Source organism: Mastigoproctus giganteus, chromosome 12, assembly GCF_048544385.1.
Source record: "Mastigoproctus giganteus isolate SK-2022 chromosome 12, ASM4854438v1, whole genome shotgun sequence".
Classification (NCBI taxonomy): Eukaryota; Metazoa; Arthropoda; class Arachnida; order Uropygi; family Thelyphonidae; genus Mastigoproctus; species Mastigoproctus giganteus.
Window position 1 is genome coordinate 178439912 of NC_143586.1, and position 24378 is coordinate 178464289.

The 24378-nt window shown below is 39.6% G+C and overlaps 1 protein-coding gene across 3 annotated transcripts in view; it reads right to left on the reverse strand.

Moving 5' to 3' along the window:
• LOC150077627 (putative inactive tyrosine-protein kinase Wsck) overlaps positions 1–24378 on the reverse strand; it is a 359285-nt gene that overhangs the window by 258764 nt on the left and 76143 nt on the right. For all 3 annotated transcript variants that reach the window (XR_016547735.1, XR_016547736.1, XM_090386934.1), the window contains exon 5: positions 17266–17362. Coding sequence is in view for 1 of the 3 variants with exons in the window: in XM_090386934.1 (XP_090243060.1) it covers positions 17266–17362 (97 nt within the window). In the remaining 2 variants the exon portion in view is untranslated. The remainder of the gene's footprint in view (positions 1–17265; positions 17363–24378) is intronic.

The following is a 24378-nucleotide window of genomic DNA, read 5'->3' on the forward strand; positions in this document are numbered from 1 at the left end:
TCCACTAGCATTGACGACGCGCCTGGTTGGAGTCGTTGAACATCAAATGTTCCAATACCTCAGTCAACAGGAACAGTGGATGTCAAGTCCACCCTATCATCGAAACAGCAATCCTCTGCCTATTGACAAACTCTGGCAACATCCGCATGCATCACAGCCACAGGCTTCAACATCCAACAATTAATCACGCACTTCACGTACAAGATTGGCAGTACACACCCTCATGCTCCATTCTTAACTGTCAGTTTAACTGAGGAAGGTTGACAAAACAACCGAAAACTTTTTGTTTCTATCTATCTAATCTAATAGATGAATATTTCCTATTATTAAACTTGTTACAATCTATTTTTGTATCCGTTTTCGCTCTGTGTTACAGTAATTTTAGTTTTGATAATGAATCCACAGCGCACAGGCCTCTTTAATCATAAGGATAGGTTAACTAGAACCAGAGTATGTACGCCAAGAGCAACAATTAATGATATCACCAACAAATTATCAAATTTTAAGGGGGGGGGGGGTAAAATTGTTATTGTTATTTTGGTTTTTAGGAGCATTAGCAACTAAGGCCATATTGCTCCGGGAATATGCGGTGGTCATTCCCTGACCTTTCCGCATCCTCCGTATTTGGTGGTGACGGGCTCGAACCCCGGTCTAATCAAGAAGCGTGTGCTACGCACTGCTGCTCCTTCCCACCTGGCTACGGAGGCGCCGGGGGGGGGTAAAAGGAAATATTATTATTCATGTGGGGACTAATGATATTAAGCACACGCGATCTGATGATTTGTTAGACAAATATAGTACCATGATGAAGAAATGCCGTGAGTTAGGTCACAATGTTTATGTATCTGCAATTCTGCCCAGATACGACAGGAAGGATTATATGTTGAAAGCCTTGTGGTTTAACTCAAGGCTTGAAGGACTCTGCAAGACGTTCCGGGGAGAAATTTTTATCAGCTTGACCTGCACTTGTAGATAGAAGGAATCTATTTTGTAGAGATGGGATACATTTAAACAGATGTGGCACAAGGGTTTTTGCCAGTATCATTGAGTATAGATTAAAAGTTCCGGAACTGCAAGTTTGGGGGGGGGGAGCCAAGGGTAATACAGATATGAATTTATCTGATAATATTGGTCAAAGTAATGCATGAACATACCTCAAGAGATTTTGTTTAGATGTTCTGAGAGCAGAAACATTTAAAATGGGCGGGTAATGCCAGAGTAGTTAACTACAAGAACACTAAGTCATAATATCAATAAAGATGTAATATTATCCTTATTTTTTAATATTTTTCCTTTTAATCGTATTATATCATTCTTTTTAATTAATTAATACTATCCTACTATTGTATCTGTGTTTAAATTCTTTATAAATATTTTATTTAATGGAGATTATATATGTTTTGCATTTATAAGTATATGTAAATTTTTAAGTATATATAAGTAATCATAGAGCAAATTGTAAATCACAAATGTAATCTTTATGCTGCTGTTGTAATTAATAAAAAAGAAATAATGATGCAAGAAAAAGTGAATTCGAACTGCTGGTCAGGACAGGTAACGCTGACATAATAGGGCTTGCAGAAACATGGTGCCACCTGGAAATAGGGGATGATGAGTTTCAATACAATATGTGTAATGTATTTAGGAAGGATAGGGCAGATAGAAGGGGTGGTGAAATCATGCTTCTTATCAAAAGCAGCAGAGCATGATGAACGCTTTCCGGGATTCAGACATTTTGCATGCGAGTATAGAATCTGTATGGTGTGAGATAGTTGGAAGCAAAGGTATAATGAGAGTGGGAGTAATTAGCATTAGCATTAGTAGAGGCATTTGATGCAAGAAAGCAAGCTTATGCAGCATCAGCCAAAAAAAAAAAAAAAAAACCACTTCCACTTCACCCCTCTGTTCGTTCAAATTACCTGTCCAACTGAGCCTTAAACTTATTTAGGCTATCAACCTCCACCACAAGGGATGGAAGTCTGTTCCACCAACCAACCACCCGCTGGCTAAAGGCAAATTTCCGCACGTCTATCCTACATCTGTCTTTCCTCAATTTGAATTTATGCCCTCTCAGGTGATTTTTCTGAGCTGGAGGAAGAATCCCATCAGTATTGAGCATGCTTAAACCATTCAAGGCTTTATACACCTCTATCAGATCACCTCGCTGGTGCCTAGTCTCCAGACACTAATTTGCAAAACTTAAGCCTTTCTTCGTAAGAGCACCCCTTTGTTCCATTCACTAATCTTGTTGCCCTTCTCTGTACTCGTTCCAGCAGCTCTACATCCTTCTTGAAATGAGGCCTCCAGACCTGTATACAGTACTCTAGGTGTGGCCTGACCATCGCCTTATACAATGGAATAATCACCTCCTTATCCCTGCTGGAAAAATTCCTGTATATCATTGACAATACTCCATGAGCTACTCTTGCAGCCCGTCTGCACTGCTCAGAGAACTTCATATCTGCCTGCACAACCACCCCCAAGTCCCTTTCATTCTCTACCACTGTCAGTGTAGTACCACAGAGTTGATACGTTGCTCTGGGGTTGCTGTTTCCCATGTGTAGTACTTTACATTTGTCAATGTTAAACTTCATTTGCCACCTCTCAGCCCATCTGCTCAACCTTTCCAGATCCTGTTGCAGCAGCATAGTGTCAGTAGTGTCCTTGACAACCCTGCCAACCTTTGTATCGTCTGCAAACTTGGACATTAAGCCCGATATACCATCATCAATATCATTTATAAATACAGAAAACAATAATGGACCCAACACTGAGCCCTGAGGGACTCCACTAATAACATCAGTCCACGATGAGCAGTGTCCATTGATTACCACTCTCTGTCTTCTCCCCCTCAACCACCCCTTTATCCATAGCAGCAATTTGCCTCCAATGTCACACTGCTCCAATTTGTGTAGCAGTCTTCCATGTGCAACAGTATCAAAAGCCTTTCTAAGATCCAAGTATATAATATCAAAGTTATTCCCTGCATCCAGTTCTTTTGTGACTGCATCATAGTATCCAATCAAGTTGGTCAGGCAAGACTTCCCCTTAACAAAACCATGCTGTGTCTGAGCTATAACTGAAGTCTTGTCTAAATGATCCTGCAGTGCTTCTTTAACCAGTGCCTCCATTAATTTTCCTGGAACAGAAGTTAAGCTCACAGGTCTATAATTACTTGTGTCAGCCTTTGATCCTCCTTTGTGAATTGGGGTCACATTTGCACATTTCCAGTCTATGGGTACCTCCCCTGAGTCCAAGGAAGCTCTCATAATTATGGCTAAGGGTTTGCTTACTTCCTTTGCTGCCTCCTTTAATATAACTGGATAGATCCCATCCACCCCGGGTGCCTTTCTTGTGTTTATCTTCAACAGTTTCTCCTCCACTTTACTCCCAGTTATTTCAAGATTCTGTAGCTTACTGCTAGAGTTGAATACACCTCTGGCATTCCCCTCGCTGAATAACTCCTCATGTGTGAATGTCGATGCAAAATATTCATTTAGTTTGTTAGCTACCTGAGCAGGATCATCAACACTTGACCCATCAATATCAAGTGGACCAATCTGATTCATCCCCTTCCTTCTAGAGTTTACATAAGTAAAGAATTCTTTGCTGTTTTTCTTTGCATCCCTTGCCAAGGATTTCTCGTAATCTGCCTTCGCCTGCCTAACCTCCTTTGTAACTTGGTTGCATATCAACTTGTGTCTATCATAGGCTTCTGTGTCATGTGTTAATTTGTATGTATCCCATGCATTTTTCTTCTCTGCCATATGCCTCATTAGTTCATCTGACATCCATTTTGGCCTAAACCTTGAACAATATTTCTTAGTTGGTATGTAAAGCCTAGTAGCTTCCAAGATAAGCTCTTTGAATGCTTCCCATTTTGAATTTGCTGTTGGTAACATCATCAGTTGGTCCCACTGTACAGAATTTAAATACTGTCTCAGTCCATCGTAGTCGCCTTTACGGAAGCAATAACCCTTCCCTTTACCCCTAATGGTAGTTACCTCTTTGAGTAAATCCCACTTTAGCACACTGTGATCACTGCCACCTAGTGGTTCATTTATCTGAAGATTCTTAATGCATGAAGAATCACTGCTGATAATCAAATCAAGAGTATTTCTCCCTCTAGTTGCCTCCCGAACATGCTGATGTAGAAAACAATCATCCAATAAATCCACAAAAGCCCTGCTAGTGTGTGAGTAACCAGCCCCCAAATTCCAGTCAATATCTGGGAAATTAAAATCTCCCATTATAAGACACTCTGATTTACTGGCCCACTCTATTTCCCTGTACAGTTCCTTATTATACTCATCAGAGTCATTAGGCCTATAGCACACTCCTACTCTCAATTTTGATCTCCCAATGTTTATGTCACACCAAACTGACTCCACACTGCACTGTCCAGCGATGTCGACTGGCTTCACTTCCTTGGTTTTTATGTGTTTCTTAACTAATAGCATAACCCCTCCCCCCTTCCTATCCTGTCTATCCTTTCTGTAGACGTTGTACTCCCCAAATTCCAGTTCTGCATCCCTTATATCTGTGTGACACCACGTCTCTGATATCCCAACAATATCTGCCTTCGATGTTTTGAGCAATACCTCAAATTCATCAAATTTATTTACTAAACTTCTAGCATTGGTGTACACGCAAGTATACCTGCACCTGTTTCTATTCTTAGCAACCCTAACACAACCCATGTGTTTACTTGTACCGCAATGGCTCCCAGCAGTCTCTGAAATTCCATGCATCTTGTTTTTCAGGCTTCTGCTCATTCTAATAGAAGCAGTGCAAGAATCTCTTTCACCTCTGCCAGTGGCTACTGTCAATCTATTGGCCTTTGTCTCGCCCCAAGCTAGCAGTTTTCCGACCCACCTAACACTGCCTCGATAGCATCAGCAAATATTCTTGCACCCTTTCTATTTAAGTGTATCCCATCCCTGTAGAAGCAATCTCTCCTGTTAACAAGTACAGTCCAGGCTGAAAAAAATTCTACCCCTTGAGCCTTGCACAATCTTTCCAGGGCCGAATTGATCGACAAGGCTCTCATCATATACTCCCTCCTATCGTGTCTGGGCAGAATTGCAGACACTTTTAAGTTCAACCCTAATTCTCGGCTTTTGTTCAACAGTGACCTGTACTTGTTAAGTAATTCTGCCGGTCTCCTACTCTTAATATTATTAGTGCCAACGTGTACAACTATATCACCTTTTGTGCCCTTAAAAGATGATATTCGCTCTACAACGTCATCAACCTTTGCCCCTGGCAGACATACCCTGGTCCTGTTCCACCTATCTTTTTTACAAAGCATGTTCCCCGTTTCCCTGACAATAGAGTCACCAACAACTACTAGTTCCTTCGGGACCAGCGCATTCTGCCTTAGGGGTTGTCTCTGTGTCACAGGGTGGTTGTGAAGCTTATCATGAGAGCCTCTATATGCAAACAGGATGGGCAAGTAAGCATGAATGTCTTATTATGGGCTATTTTAATTTGTCTCCAATTGATTGGAGTATCTGTAGGAATGTAGCCAATGGAAGTATCTGTAGAAAAGGCATGCAGCAGAAACAGTACGTCTATGAGAGAGAGTGAAGAGACTCTGTTAGAGATGAGTCATTAATTAACCTAACTGTCCTCTTCTGAATAGAATCTAGAAGCCTGGGAGAGGTTTTGGGGCACCGCCCCAGATGTGGGAACAATATTCCATTGTAGGGTAGACTTGTGATTTCTAGAGTGAACAGCTGTTTAGGAGAAAGGTAATGCTGAGAGCAAAAGAGAAAACCAAGTTTTTTCGATGCAGAGGAAGGAATATTTGTAATGTGCTTGTGCCAAGAGAGATTAGAAGTCAGGTTAATCCCCAAAAGAGATATATCATCTTGCCTAGGAATCGGAGGGTCACCAAAGATAAGCATAGGAGCAGAAGAATCTGCTCCTATGAGTTTTAGAAGGATTGAAATCAACTAAGTTGTCTTTGCCCCACTTCAGAATTACCTGGAGATCGGCATTTAAGAAACTGGTAGCAGATATTCGAGTAGTTGAAGCTGATTGAGCAGGGCGAGGTTTCTCAAACTGGAAAGTGGAATGCAATGTGCTTTCATCAGCAAAACTATGGATAGAATTTCTGGTCAATGGAAGGTCATTAATAAACAAGAGGAAAAGAGTGGTGGAAAGAACTGAACCTTGAGGGATACCAACAATAGTGGAGAAGTTAGAAGACAGAGAGCCATCTACCATCAGTGAGTGGTCAGAGAAAAAACTGAATAACCAATTACAAAAAAACAGTTGGCAAACCATAAGATGGAAGTTTGTTTAGAAGACCTTTATGCCAAACACGATCAAAAGCCTTTGAGATGTCAAGAGCAACTGCTTGTGTTTCACCAAACTTTTCCATTGAATTTGTCCATAAATGGGTAACATAAGCCAGGATATCACCAGTGGATTGACATCGACGGAATCCATACTGGCAATCGTTGATCAGACAGAAAGTTTCTAGATAGTTTAAGAGTTGGTGTTTAATTGATTTCTCCATTACTTATGAAAGAGTAGAAGTAATTGCAATGGGACGATAACTGGATGGGAGGGATTTGTCGCCCTTTATGAACTAGCTGGATATGAGCAAATTTCCAAGCAGAAGGAAAAACACTTTTGGAATAAGAAAGTGAAAAAAGGTGGCAAACAACAGGAGTAAGTTCAGGAGCACAGGTTTTAAGAACAAGTAGAAAAATACCATCAGGACCTGGAGCTTTATTAGCATCAAGATTCGTCAAAATCCTTCTGGTATCCTTTTGATGGAAGACCACAGGAGGCATTGAATGGAGCGTGTTGGGAATGGTGGGAGGTGTTTTACCAAGATCATTAATACAGGAGTTGGAAGAAAAATGGGACAGAAATGGAATTCTGAAGGACAAGCAGCATGGTTTTGTAAAGGAAAAATCATGTTTAACAATTATGGTTAGCTATTTTGAGAGTCACTCGTGAGCTGGATTTAGGGAATAATTTCAACATTGTTTATTTAGATTCCGACAAAGAATTTGACTGTCTTACGTGAGTGGTTACTTTATAAGCTGGAATAGGTTGGAATCACAGGGAAAATCCTTAGATAGTAGACTGGCTTAGGGGCAGGAGGCAGAGGGTTGTGATAAATGGTATTCCTCATATGGGTTAATGTAAGAAGTGGGGTTCCCCAGGTATCAGTATTGGGACTACTGTTGTTTTTGATTGTTTTAAATGATATCAATGAAGGGATAGAGGGCATACTGTCTAAATTTGCAGACGATATAAAGGTTAGTAGAGTAGTTAATGATCACAGTGCCAAGCAGAGCTTCTTCACAGAGACCCAGATAGACTTCAGGAATGGTCAGAAAAGTGGCAGCTTTGCTTTAATTTAGCAAAGTGCAAGGTCTTACACCTGGGGAACAGTAACCCCAAAATAACTTATACACTTGAAGTTGAACTAAAGTCAGCAGTGTGAAAAGGGACTTGGGAATTACGATACGGTGAGACATGTAGTAGTATGAGCATTGTAGGCAGGTTGCAAGGAAGGCCCATGGTGTCCCATCAATAGTTTATCAAACACCTGCTAGTAGAGATAAGGATGTCATAATATAAGGCTATTGTTAAACCATACTTGGAATACCATGTTCAAATATGGAGACCACAACTAAAAAAGACAACGAACTTCTTGAAAGGGTTCAAAGACAAGTAACTTGCTTGGTGAAGATCGGCAAAAGAGCATTCACATGAGGAAAGACTTCGAGTATGTGGACTGCACAGCTTGGAAACTAGTACTTCACTGAGTTGTTTAAGGCCCTGAGAGGTAAAAGTAAAATGAACGAGGACAAAATTTTCATGATTATAAATGATTCTGGAACTAGGGGCCATAATTTCAAGTTACAGGGGAGATGTATAGATTGAATTGTAGGAAGTTTTATTTTAGCCAATTACGAATAAGTTACCTACATGGCTATGTGTATTTTAGTGCAATTGCATCATTTATACACAGCTAAATATAGATTAGCAAATTTTTTGATTAAACGATTAGCAAACGTTTAAATTACATTTCATATTGTGAATACCTTCACAACGAGTTGCCATGACATTGCACTACTTTGAATAAGTAACACTTCACCTGAAGGAGAAGACTGTTTACTTATTCTCAGTGGATACCACCACCCAGACGGCACCGTTTCAGGGCTATTTGGCCCTTCTTTGGTGGTGGATAGGTACCCAAGTGATGTAATGATGGCAAAACAGTCGTGAAGTATATCTTCACAATATGAGATAAATGATGCAATTGCACTAAAATACACATAGTCTAATCTCTTTCGCAGCTTGAGGCTTTCAGCCCTAATGCATTAGAGTCTTAACTTATCTCATACACCATCAGGCATCTCTCATATTATGAAGATATACAGTAATACCCCGACTTACGCGAACTCGGAGTTACGCGGTTCTTGATTTTTTCGTTTGGCAACACTGCCCGCCCACTATCTTCAAGGTCGTTTTTCATGTTATCGATATACGGTGCGATGGAGGAGAGTGAGAGCGAAAGATGAACAAAATTCAACATGAGCTGCACACATATACAAGAATTTGTATTCCAACTGTCATATTTATATGTGTGCATTCGAATTCGTGCTCAACATTTGTCGGAAATTACATCGTTTTCACAAGAGAAATGGATCGCGTCGGTCGAGCCATATACAGTCAGTCCTCGTATAACACGTGTGTACACTACACGAATTCGATCATACACTATTTATAAATACGGTAATGATATCTTATAATATAACACGAACCGAATTGGCTTGTGCACGATTCGCCTTTGTGTTTACAAGAAGTGGCAGTCGAATGCAAAATCACCCCAACCGAACGCAACACGATAGGAATGAAGAGAAGATCCTGAAAATGTATTTGTTTTAGGGGAAACACATTTCACCATAATAACATAAAAACCAACACAATTCCAGCTATCGGTATGCAATTAGACCGAGTTTACTACCAGTTTATAACAGATTCCACTAGCAGAAACGCAACTGGATTTTTATTGTTTTATGGTAGTAACTCCCAGAAATGTGAGGTGTTAATAGTGTATCTCTGCCTTTATGGTGTTGTTAATTCAGTTGCTACATGCGCGCAGCTTTGTTTATGTGTATTAAGCGTGCCTCCTTGTTTTGTAATTACGCTTTATTCCCTAAAAATGAGTAAAATACTTAAAAAGGTGTGAAAAGGAAGCATCCTGGTGAAGACACTGCAGATTCAGAGAGAAAAAGAAAAGCAATTATCGATAAACAGAGGCAGACTGGATCAAAAATTTATAGTGGCCTCATACTATGGTTTATGGCCAAAATCACACAGGCCCACCGGGGTTTCCCCGGTAAGGCTTATGGCCAGTCCGCCTCTGTCGATAGAGAAAAAATATGAAATTGTGAAACACTTTGAGTGAAATGAAAGACCATGTGATATCACACGGTCTTTCATTTCACTCAAAATTGTGAAACACTTTGAGTGAAATGAAAGACCATGTGATATTGCACGTGCTACAGGCCTAAATGAGGCAACAGTAAAAAGCACATGACAATTGCAAACTTGACAGGTCTCAGCTCAATTGAAAAGGGCTAAAAAATTTTAGAAAACAGATTACAACGAAGAACGCGTTATAGCTACAAAGCAAGGAATAAAAAAATTATTAGCTTGCTACGAAGAAATTCTGCATGAAAAAAAGTCTGTGTCTGCAGACGAATTTGTTAGATTTTATGAAGCCATCGACATCGAAATAACTTTTTTACATAAGTCATTTATTTTTTTAATACATATTTTTTTATTAATATGTATAAAGAACTGCAATTTTATTAATATTTTTCTTCTAAACTAGTGTTTTTGTTAGTCGTTGGTCCCAATTAAACAAAATTTATATGTATTTATATGCAAAGTTGTACCCCGACTTACGCGAATTTGACTTAAGCGATTTTCGTCGGACCCACCTATCGCGTAACTTGGAGGTATTACTGTACTTCAAAACTGTTTTGCCATCATTACATCACTTGAGTACCTACCCACCCACCGAAGAAGGGCCAAATAGCCCTGAAATGGTGCCGTCTGGGTGGTGGTATCCACTGAGAATAAGTAACAACAGTCTTCTCCTTCGGGTGAAGCGTTACTTATTTGAAGTAGTGCAATGTCATGGCAACTCGTCGTGAAGGTATTCACAATATTTTGTTATTTTTGGTTTTTTGGAGCATTAGCAATTGAGGCCATATTGCTCCGGGATATGTGGTGATCATTCCCTGACCTTTTCGCATCCTCCGTATTTGGTGGTGTTGGGCTCGAACCCTGGTCTAATCAAGAAGCATGTGCTACGCACTGCTGCTCCTTCCCACCTGGCTACAGAGGCATGGTATTCACAATATGAGATGTAACTTAAATGATGCCGCTATTACAAATTTGCTAATCTATATTTAGCTGTGTATAAATGATGCAATTGCACTAAAATACACATAGTCTAATCTCTTTCGCAGCTTGAGGCTTTAAGCCCTAATGCATTAGAGCAGGGGTCACCAAGATCCGGCAAGCGTAGCCTGTTTATCCGGCCCGCCCCCGCATTGTGCTACAAATGATCAAAATTCTAAAATATATTGTAATTATTTAGAGGGAAATATAATAAATAGTGAATCAACGAAATACTACTGTTTCAATGACAGCTTTCAATGAACAAGGCTGAGTGATGAACATTTAAAGGCAATTCACTTGGTTGGGTGTAGCAATTCAAAAGCAAACATTGATGATATTTTAAAAGATAAATGCCAGTTCCATAAATCACATTAATCTTTTCTGCTTATCTTATTCCTAATGTCACCTTCCTTGATAAGTTTTTGATAAATAAATATTTGTTATCTTTATTTTTCTACATATTCTTTATTTTTGCATATTTTGTGTATTGGTAAATAAATATATTCGTTATCTTCATTTTTGTTGTATTTACTGAATTGTACATATTGAACAAAATGATTATACGGCCTCGTCAATCTCTCGGTTATCTGGCCTGTCGTGAAAAAAGTTTGGTGACCCCTGCATTAGAGTTACCTACATGGGTCTTAGGGGCTGACAGTTTGGGAAATTCATAGGTCAACTGGATAGTTACCTATGCAAAGGGGATGGAAGCAAATAGGTTGTATATTTCCTTTGCTTTTATTATTTATTAATTTTATTATTTTACTTTTTTTTTTTTTTTTTTGGCTGGTACAGCATAAGCTTTTGGCTTCTTTGCACCATACGGCCATTACTAATACTAAAATTATATTATCAGCTTGAGTAGGGGATACACAGACTAACAGATTAATTAAAGCTACAGGCAGAGGTTAATGATTCTAGAAAGCATTGCTTCCACTGGAACATGCAACAGACTGGAAAGAAAGGTGTTGGGGATTTCAAGCACTGTTGCGAGGCGTCAGAGAACAAGTAAATACATGGGTTGTGATAGGATAACTAAGGGTAAGAACAGGTGCATAAAAACTTGAATACATGCTAATGCAAGGAACACTAAGTAAATTTGATAAATTCTGAAATTGATGACTTGATTTTACTGATCAAGTCATCAAATGCAAACATTGTAGGGATATCGGACACATGGTGTCACTCAGACAATGGTTGCAGAGTTTGAACACAGAGTATAATGTGCACAGAAAGAATGGGGGAGGGGCACTGGTTCAATGCCAGTTTTGAATGGCAATGGTTCAACTGGCATTGAACCGAGAAGAATGAAGAAAGTTGGGGAAGGCCTTTGCCCAGTACCAAATTAGCCCACTATTTTTCTGTTTGTTATATGCCTCTGTTTATTATATGTTGTGTTAGCCTGTAGAATCCCAGCAGTGGTATTCTACAGGTTAACACAACAACGTATAATAAACACAATTTGTTATACGAGCTAATAAATCAGAATGTCTTAAAATAGTGGATTTTAACTTTCCAGATAATGACTGGAATTTGTGGGTTGATCACACACTAGCAAGAGTTTTGTGGATTTATTGGAAGATATGTTATGTTAGAGAGAAAGTAATATTCTTGATCTGATTTTCAGCAGCAATTCATCATGCATTAAGAACTTGCAGGTAAAGACTGACTGGTAGTGATCACAGTGTACTGATGTGGGATTTACTTAAAGACATAACTACTGTCAAGCGTAAAGGGAAGGACTTTTCCTTTTGAAAAGTTGTGACTCAGTGGTCTCAGACAGTTTTAAATTCTATACAGTGGGACCAAGCGATGATGTTTAAATTCTATACAGTGGGACCAAGCAAATTCTAAATGGAAGCATTGAAAGAATTAATCTTGGAAGCTACTCGGATTTTTCATACCAACTAAGAAATGCTGTTCGGTGCTTAGACCTAAATGAATTTCAGATGAACTGATGAGAGCTGTAGTGGAGAAGAAAAATGCATGCAAAGTACATAAATTATCGGGTGATACAGCAGCCTATGGCAGATATAAAGTAGTTTGCAATCAAGTCACAAAGGAGGTTAGACAAGCTAAGGCAATTTAGGAGAAGTCACTGGCAAAGAAAAGCAGCAAGACTTCTTTGCTAATATTAACACAGTAGAAGGAAGGGGCTAAATCACATTGGTCCACTTGATATCTCAGGGTAGTGGAAAATGAAAAAAGCCCCGTAATTGTGAAGTCAGATATGAAGTTCTCTGAACAATGTGGACAGGCTGCAGGACAGCTCACAGTTTGGGGTTTTGTCCAAGATAAACAGGAACTTTGCCAGCAGGGATAAGGAGGTGATTATCCCATTGTACAAGGCACCGGTTAAGTTTCGTTTTAGGAACGGTGCAGATCTGTTGGAAAAGGGCAAGATTGGTGAAGGGAACAAATGGGTGTATTACCAACAAAGGCTTCAATTATGCAAATTCCTGCATCTGAAGACAGATCAGAAAGATCACCTGCAAGGTGATCTGACAGAGGTGATTAAGGTTTTGAAAGGATTGAAGAAGCACAATGCTAATGGTATTCTTCCTCTTGCTCAGTTAGTTGCTCAGACTACAGACACGATAGGGCATAAATTGAAATTGAGGAAGGATGGTTGCAGGATAGATGCTTGGAGATTTGCCTTCAGCCAGCAGGTGGTTGATTGTTGGAGCAAATGTCTATCTGCTGTTGTGGTGGAAGAAGTGGATAATTTGAATAAACTTAAGGAAGAACTAAACAAATTATTGGAGTGGATGAGCAGGTGTTGTGAGATTTTTTTTTTTTTTCTGATTCTTTATAAGCTTGCTTTCTTGAATCATATGTCCCTACTAATATTAATATGGTTATATTAACCATATTTCAATGTGAACTTATACCCCACCAAAATTGCTTATATGCAGCAATGAAGTAGTTCCTCAATATTTAAAATGACAATCTCTTGTTTCAGCCCCTCCACAAGCTCAGCCTCAGAATTAGCATTAGTAGAGGTATATGAGGCAAGAAAGCAAGCTTATGCAGCACCAGCCAAAAAAAAAAAAAAATAAAATAAACCCACTTCCACTTCACCTCTGTCCAGCTGAGCCTTAAATTTATTTAGGCTATCAACTTCCACGACAAGGGATGGAAGTCTGTTCCACCAACCAACTACCTGCTGGCTAAAGGCAAATTTCCACACGTCTATCCTACATCTGTCTTTCCTCAATTTGAATTTATGCCCTCTCAGGTGATTATTCTGAGCAAGAGGAAGAATCCCATCAGCATTGAGCATGCTCAAACCATACACCTCTATCAGATCACCTCGCTGGTGCCTAGTCTCCAGACACTGTAATTTGCAAAACTTAAGCCTTTCTTCGTAAGAGCACCCCTTTGTTCCATTCACTAATCTTGTTGCCCTTCTCTGTACTCGTTCCAGCAGCTACATCCTTCTTGAAATGAGACCTCCAGACCTGTATACAGTACTTAAGGTGTGGCCTGACCATTGCCTTATATAAGGGAATAATCACTTCCTTATCCCTGCTAGAAAAATTCCTGTATATTATTGACAAGACACTATGAGCTACTCTTGCAGCCTGTCTGCACTGCTCAGAGAACTTCATATCTGCCTGCAGAATTACCCCCAGGTCCTTTTCATTCTCTACCACTGTCAGTGTACTACCACAGGGTTGATACGTTGCTCTGGGGTTGCTGTTTCCCATATATAGTACTTTACATTTGTCAATGTTGAACTTCATTTGCCACCTCTCAACACATCTGCTCAACCTTTCCAGATCCTGTTGCAGCAGCATACTGTCAGTAGTGTCCTTAACAACCCTGCAAACCTTTGTATCGTCTGCAAACTTGGACATTAAGCTTGATATACCATCATCAATATTATTTATAAATACAGAAAACAATAATGGACCCAACACTGAACCCTGAGGGACTCCACTAATAATATTAGTCCACGATGAGCAGTGTCCATTGATTACCACTCTCTGTCTTCTCCCCTTATCAAATGTATATGATAAAGTCACAATAATCATTCATCATTAACACTGTGGTTAATACTCCACATGTTAATGTAATGTTAATATTCTTAAGATAAAAATGAACGCATATAAATATATAACAATATACACTACAGCCGAATGTTGAAAAAAAATTTTTAACATTCAGCAACGTGTGAGGTCCTTTTCTTTGATCTCATTATAGGAAACCCAAAAGTAGAATAGAGCACTGATTATCTGTGCTAACTGAGGTGGCAAGCTAGAGATTAGATAATGAAAACTATGGTTGATCCAAATTGTTTTATTATGCATATTACAAATTAAATTGTAATTTAACTTGTTTTATAATTTGTAATTTGATTTGAATTAATCTTTTTAATTTGTTTCATGATATATACACTCAGTGATCACTGAATTATGACCATCTATCTAATACTGTATTGGGCCACCGGTCGCACAGATAACAGCTGCTATTTACTTAGGTATTGACTTCGCTAGACATCTGGGCACATCCGTAGGGACTGCAACCATGTTGCCCTGCAAGGCTTTCCACAGTGTCAGAACAGATGGTTGCATGTCCACATGATCAGGCAAATTTGGAGGCCAATTTGGGGCTCAAGATGGGCAATATCTTTACTGTATTCCTCAAAGTACACATGCACAGTGAAGGTGCATTATTGTCTTGGAAGATCCTATATCTGTCTGGGAAAAAAATGCAACATGGCAAGGTGCACATGGTCTCCTAAGAGTTGCCAGTAGACCACATCAGTGAAATATTAGTCCATGCACACCAGGGATCCTAGCTCTTGCCAACAAAACATGCCCCATATTAAGCAACCACAACAACCTGCCTGGATAGCAGAGACCATGCACAATGGATCCATGGACTAGTGTTGCTTGCACCACACACAAAGGCATCCATTGACATGTTGTACCAGGTATTTGGAATAATCTGACGCATACACTCATTTCTAATCATCCAGTGTCCAACCAGCATGTTGTTGACACCACAGCATTTGCCACTGACGATGACCAACAGTGAGGTGTCTCTTTGGTCATCTGCTGCAGAACCCCATACGTCTGAGTGTGCTGCATATTGGAATTTGAGATATTGTTTTTGCATTCCCCAATATTGTACTTCAATGTGAATTGTCGCATAGTGACCTGCTGTTGAGCCAGTACAATGTGCTGTGCCCTTTGCTCACCATGAGCATCCATCTTGCATAATCCTTTACAGTTCTGTCAGTGGAAGAAGGTTTGATCTGTTCGACACCATTCTTTATACACCTTAACTACACCAGAAGAAAAGCAACTGACAAGGTGTGTCGTTTCCAAAAGTGGAAGTTCCCAATGCATGAGCTCCCACAATCATGCACTTTTGAAACTCTGTGATATCTTTACTACGTTCCATAACTACTACCTTATCACTTTGACTTGCACAACTAGATGTAAATTAGTGTGCGAAGCTATTCAGCTTTTTATACTGCGAGCTATGTGGCATAGTCCATTACTGTATCAGTGATCATGATCACTGAGTGTGTGTGTCTGTGTGTATACACACACACACACACACACACTGATGAGCCAAAACATTATGATTAGCAAGTCGTTATGCAAATCAAAGCAACTACAGGTGAACTACAGCACGTGCACAGGTTGGGACAAGGTATAAAAAACACCTGATACTGAGCTCCATTAATCAGTTTTAGTCTTGTTCTTCAGATGAGAAAGGCAGCAGACTTAAGCGAGTTTGACAAAGGCCAAATTGTAATAGCCAGATGACTGGGTCAGAGCATATCTGAAACGGCACGGCTGGTGAGATGCTCACGGTCAGCTGTGGTTGGTAACTACCAAAAGTGATCCGAGGTGGGAAAATCCACAAACTGCCGGAGAGGTGTTCGACAACCACGGCTCATCGATGCTTGAGGTGAGCTCTGCCGGATGGTACATGGCAACAGAAGGGCGACTCTGGCGCAACTCACCGGTAATTGGAATGCTGGTGATGGAAGTAATGTCACAACACAGAACATCGAACCCTGCTGAAAATGGGGCTGCGTAGCCGCAAGCCACTCCGAGTGCCGATGCTAACCATGGTTCATTGGTGACAGCACCTACAATGGGCACATGATCATCGAAACTGGACCTAGAGTGATTGGAAGAAGGTCATCTAGTCTGATGAATCACGTTTCCTGTTGCACTATGTGGATGTCTGGGTACGTGTGCTTCATTTACCTGGGGAAGTGATGGTGCCTGGATGCACTGTGGGACCAAAACAAGCCGTGGCAGTGGTGTCATGGTTTGGGCGATATTCTGCTGGGATACCTGGGTCCAGTTATCCATGTGCCGGGCCATTCCGGCATCTACCACCTACCTAAACACCATTGCTCACCAAACATCATTGCTTTTGTGGCAAACGTCTTCCCCTCTGGCGGTGCCGTCTTTCAGCAGGATAATGCGCCATGCCACACCACCCGGATTGTTCGAGACTGGTTCTCAGAACATGAGGAAGACTTCCAGGTATTGCTCTGGCTTCCAAATTCCCCAGACATCAATCCCATCGAGCATCTGTGGTTTGTGTTGGAACAGCAACTCCGAACCTTACAGGAGTTAAAGGATCTGCTGGTTACGTGTTGGTACCTGATACCACAAGACACATTTTAGAAATCTTGCAGCATCCACGAATCACTGGGTACGAGCTGTTTAGGCTGAACAGAGGACCAACATCATATTAGGTAGGTGGTCATAATGTTTTGGCTAATCGGTGTATATACACACACACATATATATATATTTATTTAATATATTTAACAGTTCTTACGTTATTGGCCCATTCTCACTAATTCCTGGGGTAAGTTTTATTGTCATTGAATGTCCTTCTCTTTTCACCATATGTACTAGTGGAGGCTCCACGGGGGCTGTAAAAAAAAAAAATACCTCATCACTATGCAAAAGAAATAAAATAAAAGTATCTGAAACACAATTTCCCTGCTTGATTAAAAATAGACCTATTCCAAATCACTAACAGTTTTTTCTCTTTAACCATGTAGCAAAAATACATGTAGCAAAAATAACATCAAGGTGATATTTGATTTTTTGGTTTTTGAATGATAAGAGATGAACTCTATGTACAGAGAAAGGCTCAGTTATTTGAAGGTCCACAAACTTATGAGAAAACTAAGTTAAATTTCTTCATCAAGAACAGATCAAAATGTACTGCTCTTTTTAAATATACAAATAATCCAAAATTTAGTTTCCAAACTCATTATACCCAAGTAAAGTACACTTTACTTTTTTTAAAAACTTTGAAATTATTAACTCTAGAAATAAACAGTATATCCTTAATCCTTCTAACTTAATTTATTTTCAGCAAAGAAAAAAAAGAAATAAATTTCAACTTGATATCTGGTATGCAGCCAACCCCCCATACCCCTAGCAAACATTATATTTGAATCTTTTATCCATTGTTATTTTCCATTCAGAAAATCAAAACCAGTGTAAATAATGAGAAAGCGTTATACCTTAGAAATTCAACAAATTATACCGATAATATCATCTGAAACTCTCGTTAATTTTAGTATCGGTATACCTCACCCAATTATACATCCATTCTGTTATAATTGTTCATAATTATTAGCATTAGCATTAGTAGAGGCATTTGATGCAAGACAGCAAGCTTATGCAGCATCAGCCAAAAAAAAAAATAAAAATAAATAAATAAATAAAAAATAACCACTTCCACTTCACCCCCCTGTTCGTTCGAAATACCTGTCCAGCTGAGCCTTAAACTTATTTAGGCTATCAACTTCCACAACAAGGGATGGAAGTCTGTTCCACCAACCAACCAACCAACCACCTGCTGGCTAAAGGCAAATTTCCGCACATCTATCCAACATCTGTCTTTCCTCAATTTGAATTTATGCCCTCTCAGGTGATTATTCTGAGCAAGAGGAAGAATCCCATCAGCATTGAGTATGCTCAAAGCTGATGGGATTGAAAAAAAAAAAAAAAAAAATTCTACTCCTTGAGCCTTGCACAATCTTTCCAGGGACGAATTGATCGACAAGGCTCTCATAATATACTCCCTCCTATCGTGTCTGGGTGGAATTGCAGATAATTGGTGGTTGCTATGTCCGATTACTATTATCATGTCAAGGAACACTGAATATCCTACAGGTGAGCAGGATCTCGCCTTTCTGGAGTTCCATGTTCTAAGTGTTCTATGAGCAGAGTTTATGTGTGCGCGCGCGCGTGTGTGTGTGCCATTTGTCTATATTCCTTATGGATTGGTAGACTGGCACTGTTTTTGTTAAAGTAATCCCACAGGTTCTTAACTGACTTTTTCCACTGTTTAATAAGTCTGTCAAATCCCTCTTTCCCTCCTCCTTTCTGCCCGATGGTCAGTCTCTCAATTGCCAACTTTGGGTGGTATTGGTGGCTCTTGGTCATCACTATGACGAGGCTAGTGGAAGCCAGACATGTTCAAAGCCGCTAAGTGGATTTTCTCATTTATTGATTTGAAATTATTGCTTTTCTAAAACTTTTCATTTAAATTTAGTAGTATAGCATTATTTTGTGATTTTCTTATTATATAATCTGGTGTATTTATTCTTTACTCGGCCTTGTAATTGAATAAAAGTATCGGTAAGGGTATCAAATCCACGTGTTACAAGTCGCAGCTCCGCTGAACGAGAAGATTTTTAGCCATATTTAGCCGCCTTATTGACCAATTGTTACATGAAATTATTTTCTATAAGTAGCTTATAGACCTAGTCAGGATTGTTAGTTTATTCTGAATTGAGACAGCGAGATTTGGAAGTTAATTAATACTTAAGTGTCAGTAGATTTACCGTTCGTAACTTGCCGCCTTTGTTATACAATACGTTATATCCCGAACTAGACAGCGTTAGTATAGTATAGTATATAATATAATACTGTCAATTAATCAGTAAAATCTATTAATTTTGTTAAACTTCATTGTCAATTAAATTGTACTTTTAACTAAATACACTTAAATTACAAACGTAACATAATTAATTAATACATAACTTGATACGGAAGTTATACAACGGGAACTCATAGATAATACTTGATATTTAAAAATATATATAGCGTTATAACTGTGTTGTGTATCCCAACACAGTTATAGCGTTATAACTGTGTTGGGATACAACTTTAGGGTTATAATTTTGTACTGAAATTGAAATTAAATCGAAATCATGACTCAGACCAGAGAAGCAAAGCAAAAGGCTCAAGTTAATGGGAGTGCTGTGGCTCAAAGGAGAACTGAGGGGGCAGTTGCCCTCTGAATCAGAGCCTTTTAAAATGCACTGCTTGCATGATGTTTGTGGAGCAATCGGGTACAGGACATGATATTGCCATGGGAGAAGTATTTGTGTGTGCGCGCGCGATGCAAGGAGTGTAACGAAATCAGACGACAACTCAGCATTGTTATGGGCCTATATGAGAGCTTGAAGGACAGGGTGGATGCCTTCGAAGGATCTAAATTGAAGGGCACCATCAAGCTTTCAGCTACCCACATCAATGCTAGAGCTTGCACTTCGTCATCATGCAACACAGCGGCAACCCCCTAGGCAGAATGCGCTGGTCCCACAGGAACTAGTAGTTGTTGGTGACTATTGTCAGGGAAATGGGGAACATGCTTTGTAAAAAGGATAGGTGAAACAGGACCAGTGTATGTCTGCCAGGAGCAAAGGTTGATGACATTGTAGAGCGGATATCATCTTTTAAGATCACAAAAGGTAATATAGTTGAACACATTGGCACTAATGATATTAAGAGTAGGAGACTGGCAGAATTACTTAACAAGTACAGGTCACTGTCAAAAAAAAGCCGTGAATTAGGGTTGAATTTGGAAGTGTCTGCAATTCTGCCCAGACACGATAGGAGGGAGTATATGATGGAAGCCTTGTCGATCAATTTGGTCCTGAAAAGATTGTGCAGGGCTCAAGGGGTAGAATTTTTTTCAGCCTGATCTGTACTTATTAACAAGAGAGACTGCTTCTACAGGGACGGGATATACTTAAATAGAAAGGGTGCAAGAATATTTGGTGATGCTATCGATCAGTGTTAGGTGGGTGGTAAAACTGTTAGCTTGGTGCGGATACAAGGACTAATAGATTAACAGTAGCCACTGGCAGAGGTGAAAGTGATTCTTGCACTGCTTCTATTGGAATGAGCAGAAGCCTGGAAAACAAGATGCAGGATATTTCAAAGACTGCTGGGAGTCATTGCGGTACAAGTAAACACATGTGTTAGTATTAGTAATGGCCGCATGGTGCAAGAAAGCCTATGGCTTATGTTGCACCAGCCAAAAAAAAAAAAAAAAAAAATCCAAACAAAACAATGATAAAAACAAAAAAAAAAAAAATAAATAATAATAATTAATAAAAAAAAAAGGAAATTAAACCTATCATCCTATGCACTTGCCTTACCCGAAAGTAGTATCCAGATGACCTTTGAATTTCCCCAAACTGTAGGCCTCTACCACCCATGAAGGCAACTTATTCCAGTAATTTATAACTCTCTGGCTAAAATAAAACTTCCTACAGTCCAATCTAAACATTTCCTCCCATAACTTGAATTTATGGCCCCTAGTTCTAGCATCATTTATAATCTTGAAAATTTCATCCTCGTTCATTTTACTGATGCCTCTCAGAGCCTTAAACACACCTGAATCAAATCTCCTCTAAGGTGTCTAGTTTCCAAACTCTGCAACCCACATATTCGAAGTCTTTCTTCATAAGGACGCCCTTTTGCCGATCTCACCAGACGAGTTACCCGTCTTTGCACCCTTTCAAGAAGCTCAATGTCTTTCTTTAGGTGCGGTCTCCATACTTAAGCACCATATTCCAAGTGTGGTCTAACATAAGCCTTATATAATGGGATTATCAAGTCCCTATCTCTACTTGCAAAAGTTCGATAGGACGCCATGGACCTTCCTTGCAACCTGTTTACAATGCTCAGAGAATTTCATGTCTGACCGTATCGTTTTTTTTTTTTTTTTTTTTTTGATTTGGTAATTGTTGGCGCATCGGCTTCTGTGGCCATATTGCACCTCCCAAGGTGTTTTTTGCAGTACTTTGATCCAAGCCCGAGGCGGGAATCGAACCCGCGACCTTTGGGTTGCCGGGCAGGTACTTTTACCCACTCGGCTAGCCCGGTCGGCGACCGTATCGTAACACACAAGTCCCTTTCCTCCAGTACTGGGTTTAGTTGAACTCCACCAAGTGAATAAGTTATTTTGGGATTACTGTTTCCCAGGTGTAATACCTTACACTTTGTTGAATTAAAGCAGAGCTGCCATTTTTCTGACCATTGCTGAAGGCTATCTAGGTCTCTCTGAAGAAGCTCAGCTTGACAGTGATCATTACTCTAACAATTTTAACATCTGCAAATTTAGACATCATGCCCTCTATCCCTTCATCAATGTCGTTTATGAAAATTAAAAACAAAAGTGGTCCTAATACTGATCCTTGGGGAAAACCCACTTCTTACATCAACCCAATCTGAGGAACAGCCATTTATCACAATCCTCTGCCTCCTGCCCTGAAGCCATCCTTCTATCCATCTAAGGATTTTCCCAGTGATTCCAAACTGTTCCAGCTTATAAAGCAACCACTCATGTGGGACTGAGTCAAAGGCTTTGCTGAAATCTAAATAAACAACGTCGAAATTATTCCCTAAATCCAGCTCGTGAGTGACCCTTTCGAAATAGCGAACCAGATTTGTTAAACATGATTTTCCCTTTACAAAAACCATGCAGAGTATCCTTGAGAATTTCAATTCGATCCAAATGATCCTGAATTCCACCCTTGATCATTGCCTCCATGATTTTCCCTACTACTGAAGCCAGACTGACAGGTCGATAATTTCCAACTTCACTTTTAGAGACACCCTTATGTATGGGAGATACATTTGCACTTTTCCAATCCAAGGGAATCTCCCCAGAGTCTAATGATGCCTTTGAACCATTGAGGCATAATCAGCCTCAATGGTTCAATGCACTCGCTTGCCACCTCCCTTAAGATTATAGGGTATATTCCATCAACTCCAGGAGCCTTACTGGTCTGTAGGCTCGAAAGCTTTTTCATTAAATAATCTTGCGAAATTTCAATATCATTAATTACATATTTTTTAACTTCGCTCCCACAATTTCCCATTGCCACAAAAGGCTTTTCATTTGTAAATATCAATGCAAAATAACTGTTGAGTTCATCTGCAACGGCAGCTGGTGTATTTAATACTATCCCCTTTCCCTTACGTAAAGGTCCAATCTGGTTTGTCCTGCTCTTCTTGGCATTTATATATGTGAAGAAATCTTTATCCCCCCCTCTTTGCTCTGTTTGCTAGTGATTTCTCATAAACTGCCTTTGCCTGTTGAACCTTTTCTGTGACTATTACACATCACCGTGTAGCTGTTATAGGCTTCAGTACATTTTATTGCTCTGTAATCTTTCCATGCCACCTTTTTCTGCTCAAGTAATGTGGCAACTTCACTATTCACCCAACTTGGAACCCTCCTCGTGGAGTATTTTTTATTGGAATATACGCATTCAAGGCATCTGTGATTAATGTTTTAAAAGCGTACCACAGTTCAAATGTATTCATTTTCTGCACGATATCTACCCAGTTAATAGAGGCCATGTAGTACCTTAAGGCATCACAATTTCCTTTTTTGAAATTAAAACCTATTCCTTTGCCTTTTACTTCTGCTACCTCTCTCTCTCGTCATCATCCACCGTAGAACTCCGTGATCATTCTTAGCTACCCTAACACGTGAGTTGTGTTAGGGTAGCTAAAAATAGAAACAAGTGCATGTATACTTACGTGCACACCAATGCTCGGAGTTTGGTAAATAAATTTGATGAATTTGAGATATTGCTCAAAGCATCAAAGGCTGATATTGTTGGGATATCAGAGACGTGGTATCACACAGATATAAGTAATGAAGAACTGGAATTTGGGGAGTACAACATCTACAGAAAGGATAGACAGGATAGGAAGGGAGGAAGGGTTATGCTATTAGTTAAGAAATACATAAAATCCAAGGAAGTGAAGCCACTCGACATCACTGGACAGCGCAGCGTCGAATCAGTTTGGAGTGACATAAGCATTGAGAGATCAAAATTGAGAGTAGAAGTGTACTATAGCCCTAATGACTCTGATGGGTATAATAAGACACTGTACAGGGAAATAGAGTGGGTCAGTAAATAAGAGTCTTATAATGGGGGATTTTAATTTCTCAGATATTGACTGGAATTTGTGGGTTGGTCACTCACACACTAGCAAGGCTTTTGTAGATTTACTGGATGATTGTTTTCTACATCAGAATGTTCGGGAGGCAACTAGAGGGAGTAATACTCTTGATTTGATTATCAGTAGTGCCTCTTCATGCATTAAGAATCTGCAGATAAAGGAACCACTAGGTGGCAGTGATCACAGTGTGCTGAAATAGGATTTACTCAAAGAAGTAACTACCATCACGGGTAAAGGGAAGGGTGTTTGCTTTCGTAAAGGTGACTACGATGGTCTGAGACAGTATTTAAATTCTATACAGTGGGATCAACTGATGCTGTTACCAACAGCAAATTCAAAATGGGAAGCATTCAAATAACTTATCGTGGAAGCTACTACATACCAACTAAGAAATATTGTTCAAGGTTTAGGCCTAAATGGATGTCAGATGAACTAATGAGACATGGCAGAGAAGAAAAATGCATGGGATACATACAAATTAACATGTGACACGAAGCCTATAATGGATATAAGTTCATCTGTAATCAGGTTACAAAGAAGGTTAGGTAGGCGAAGGCAGATTACGAGAAATATTTGGCAAAGATGCAAAGAAAAACAGCAAAGAGTTCTTCAATTATGTCAACTCTAGAAGGAAGGGGATGAATCAGATTGGTCT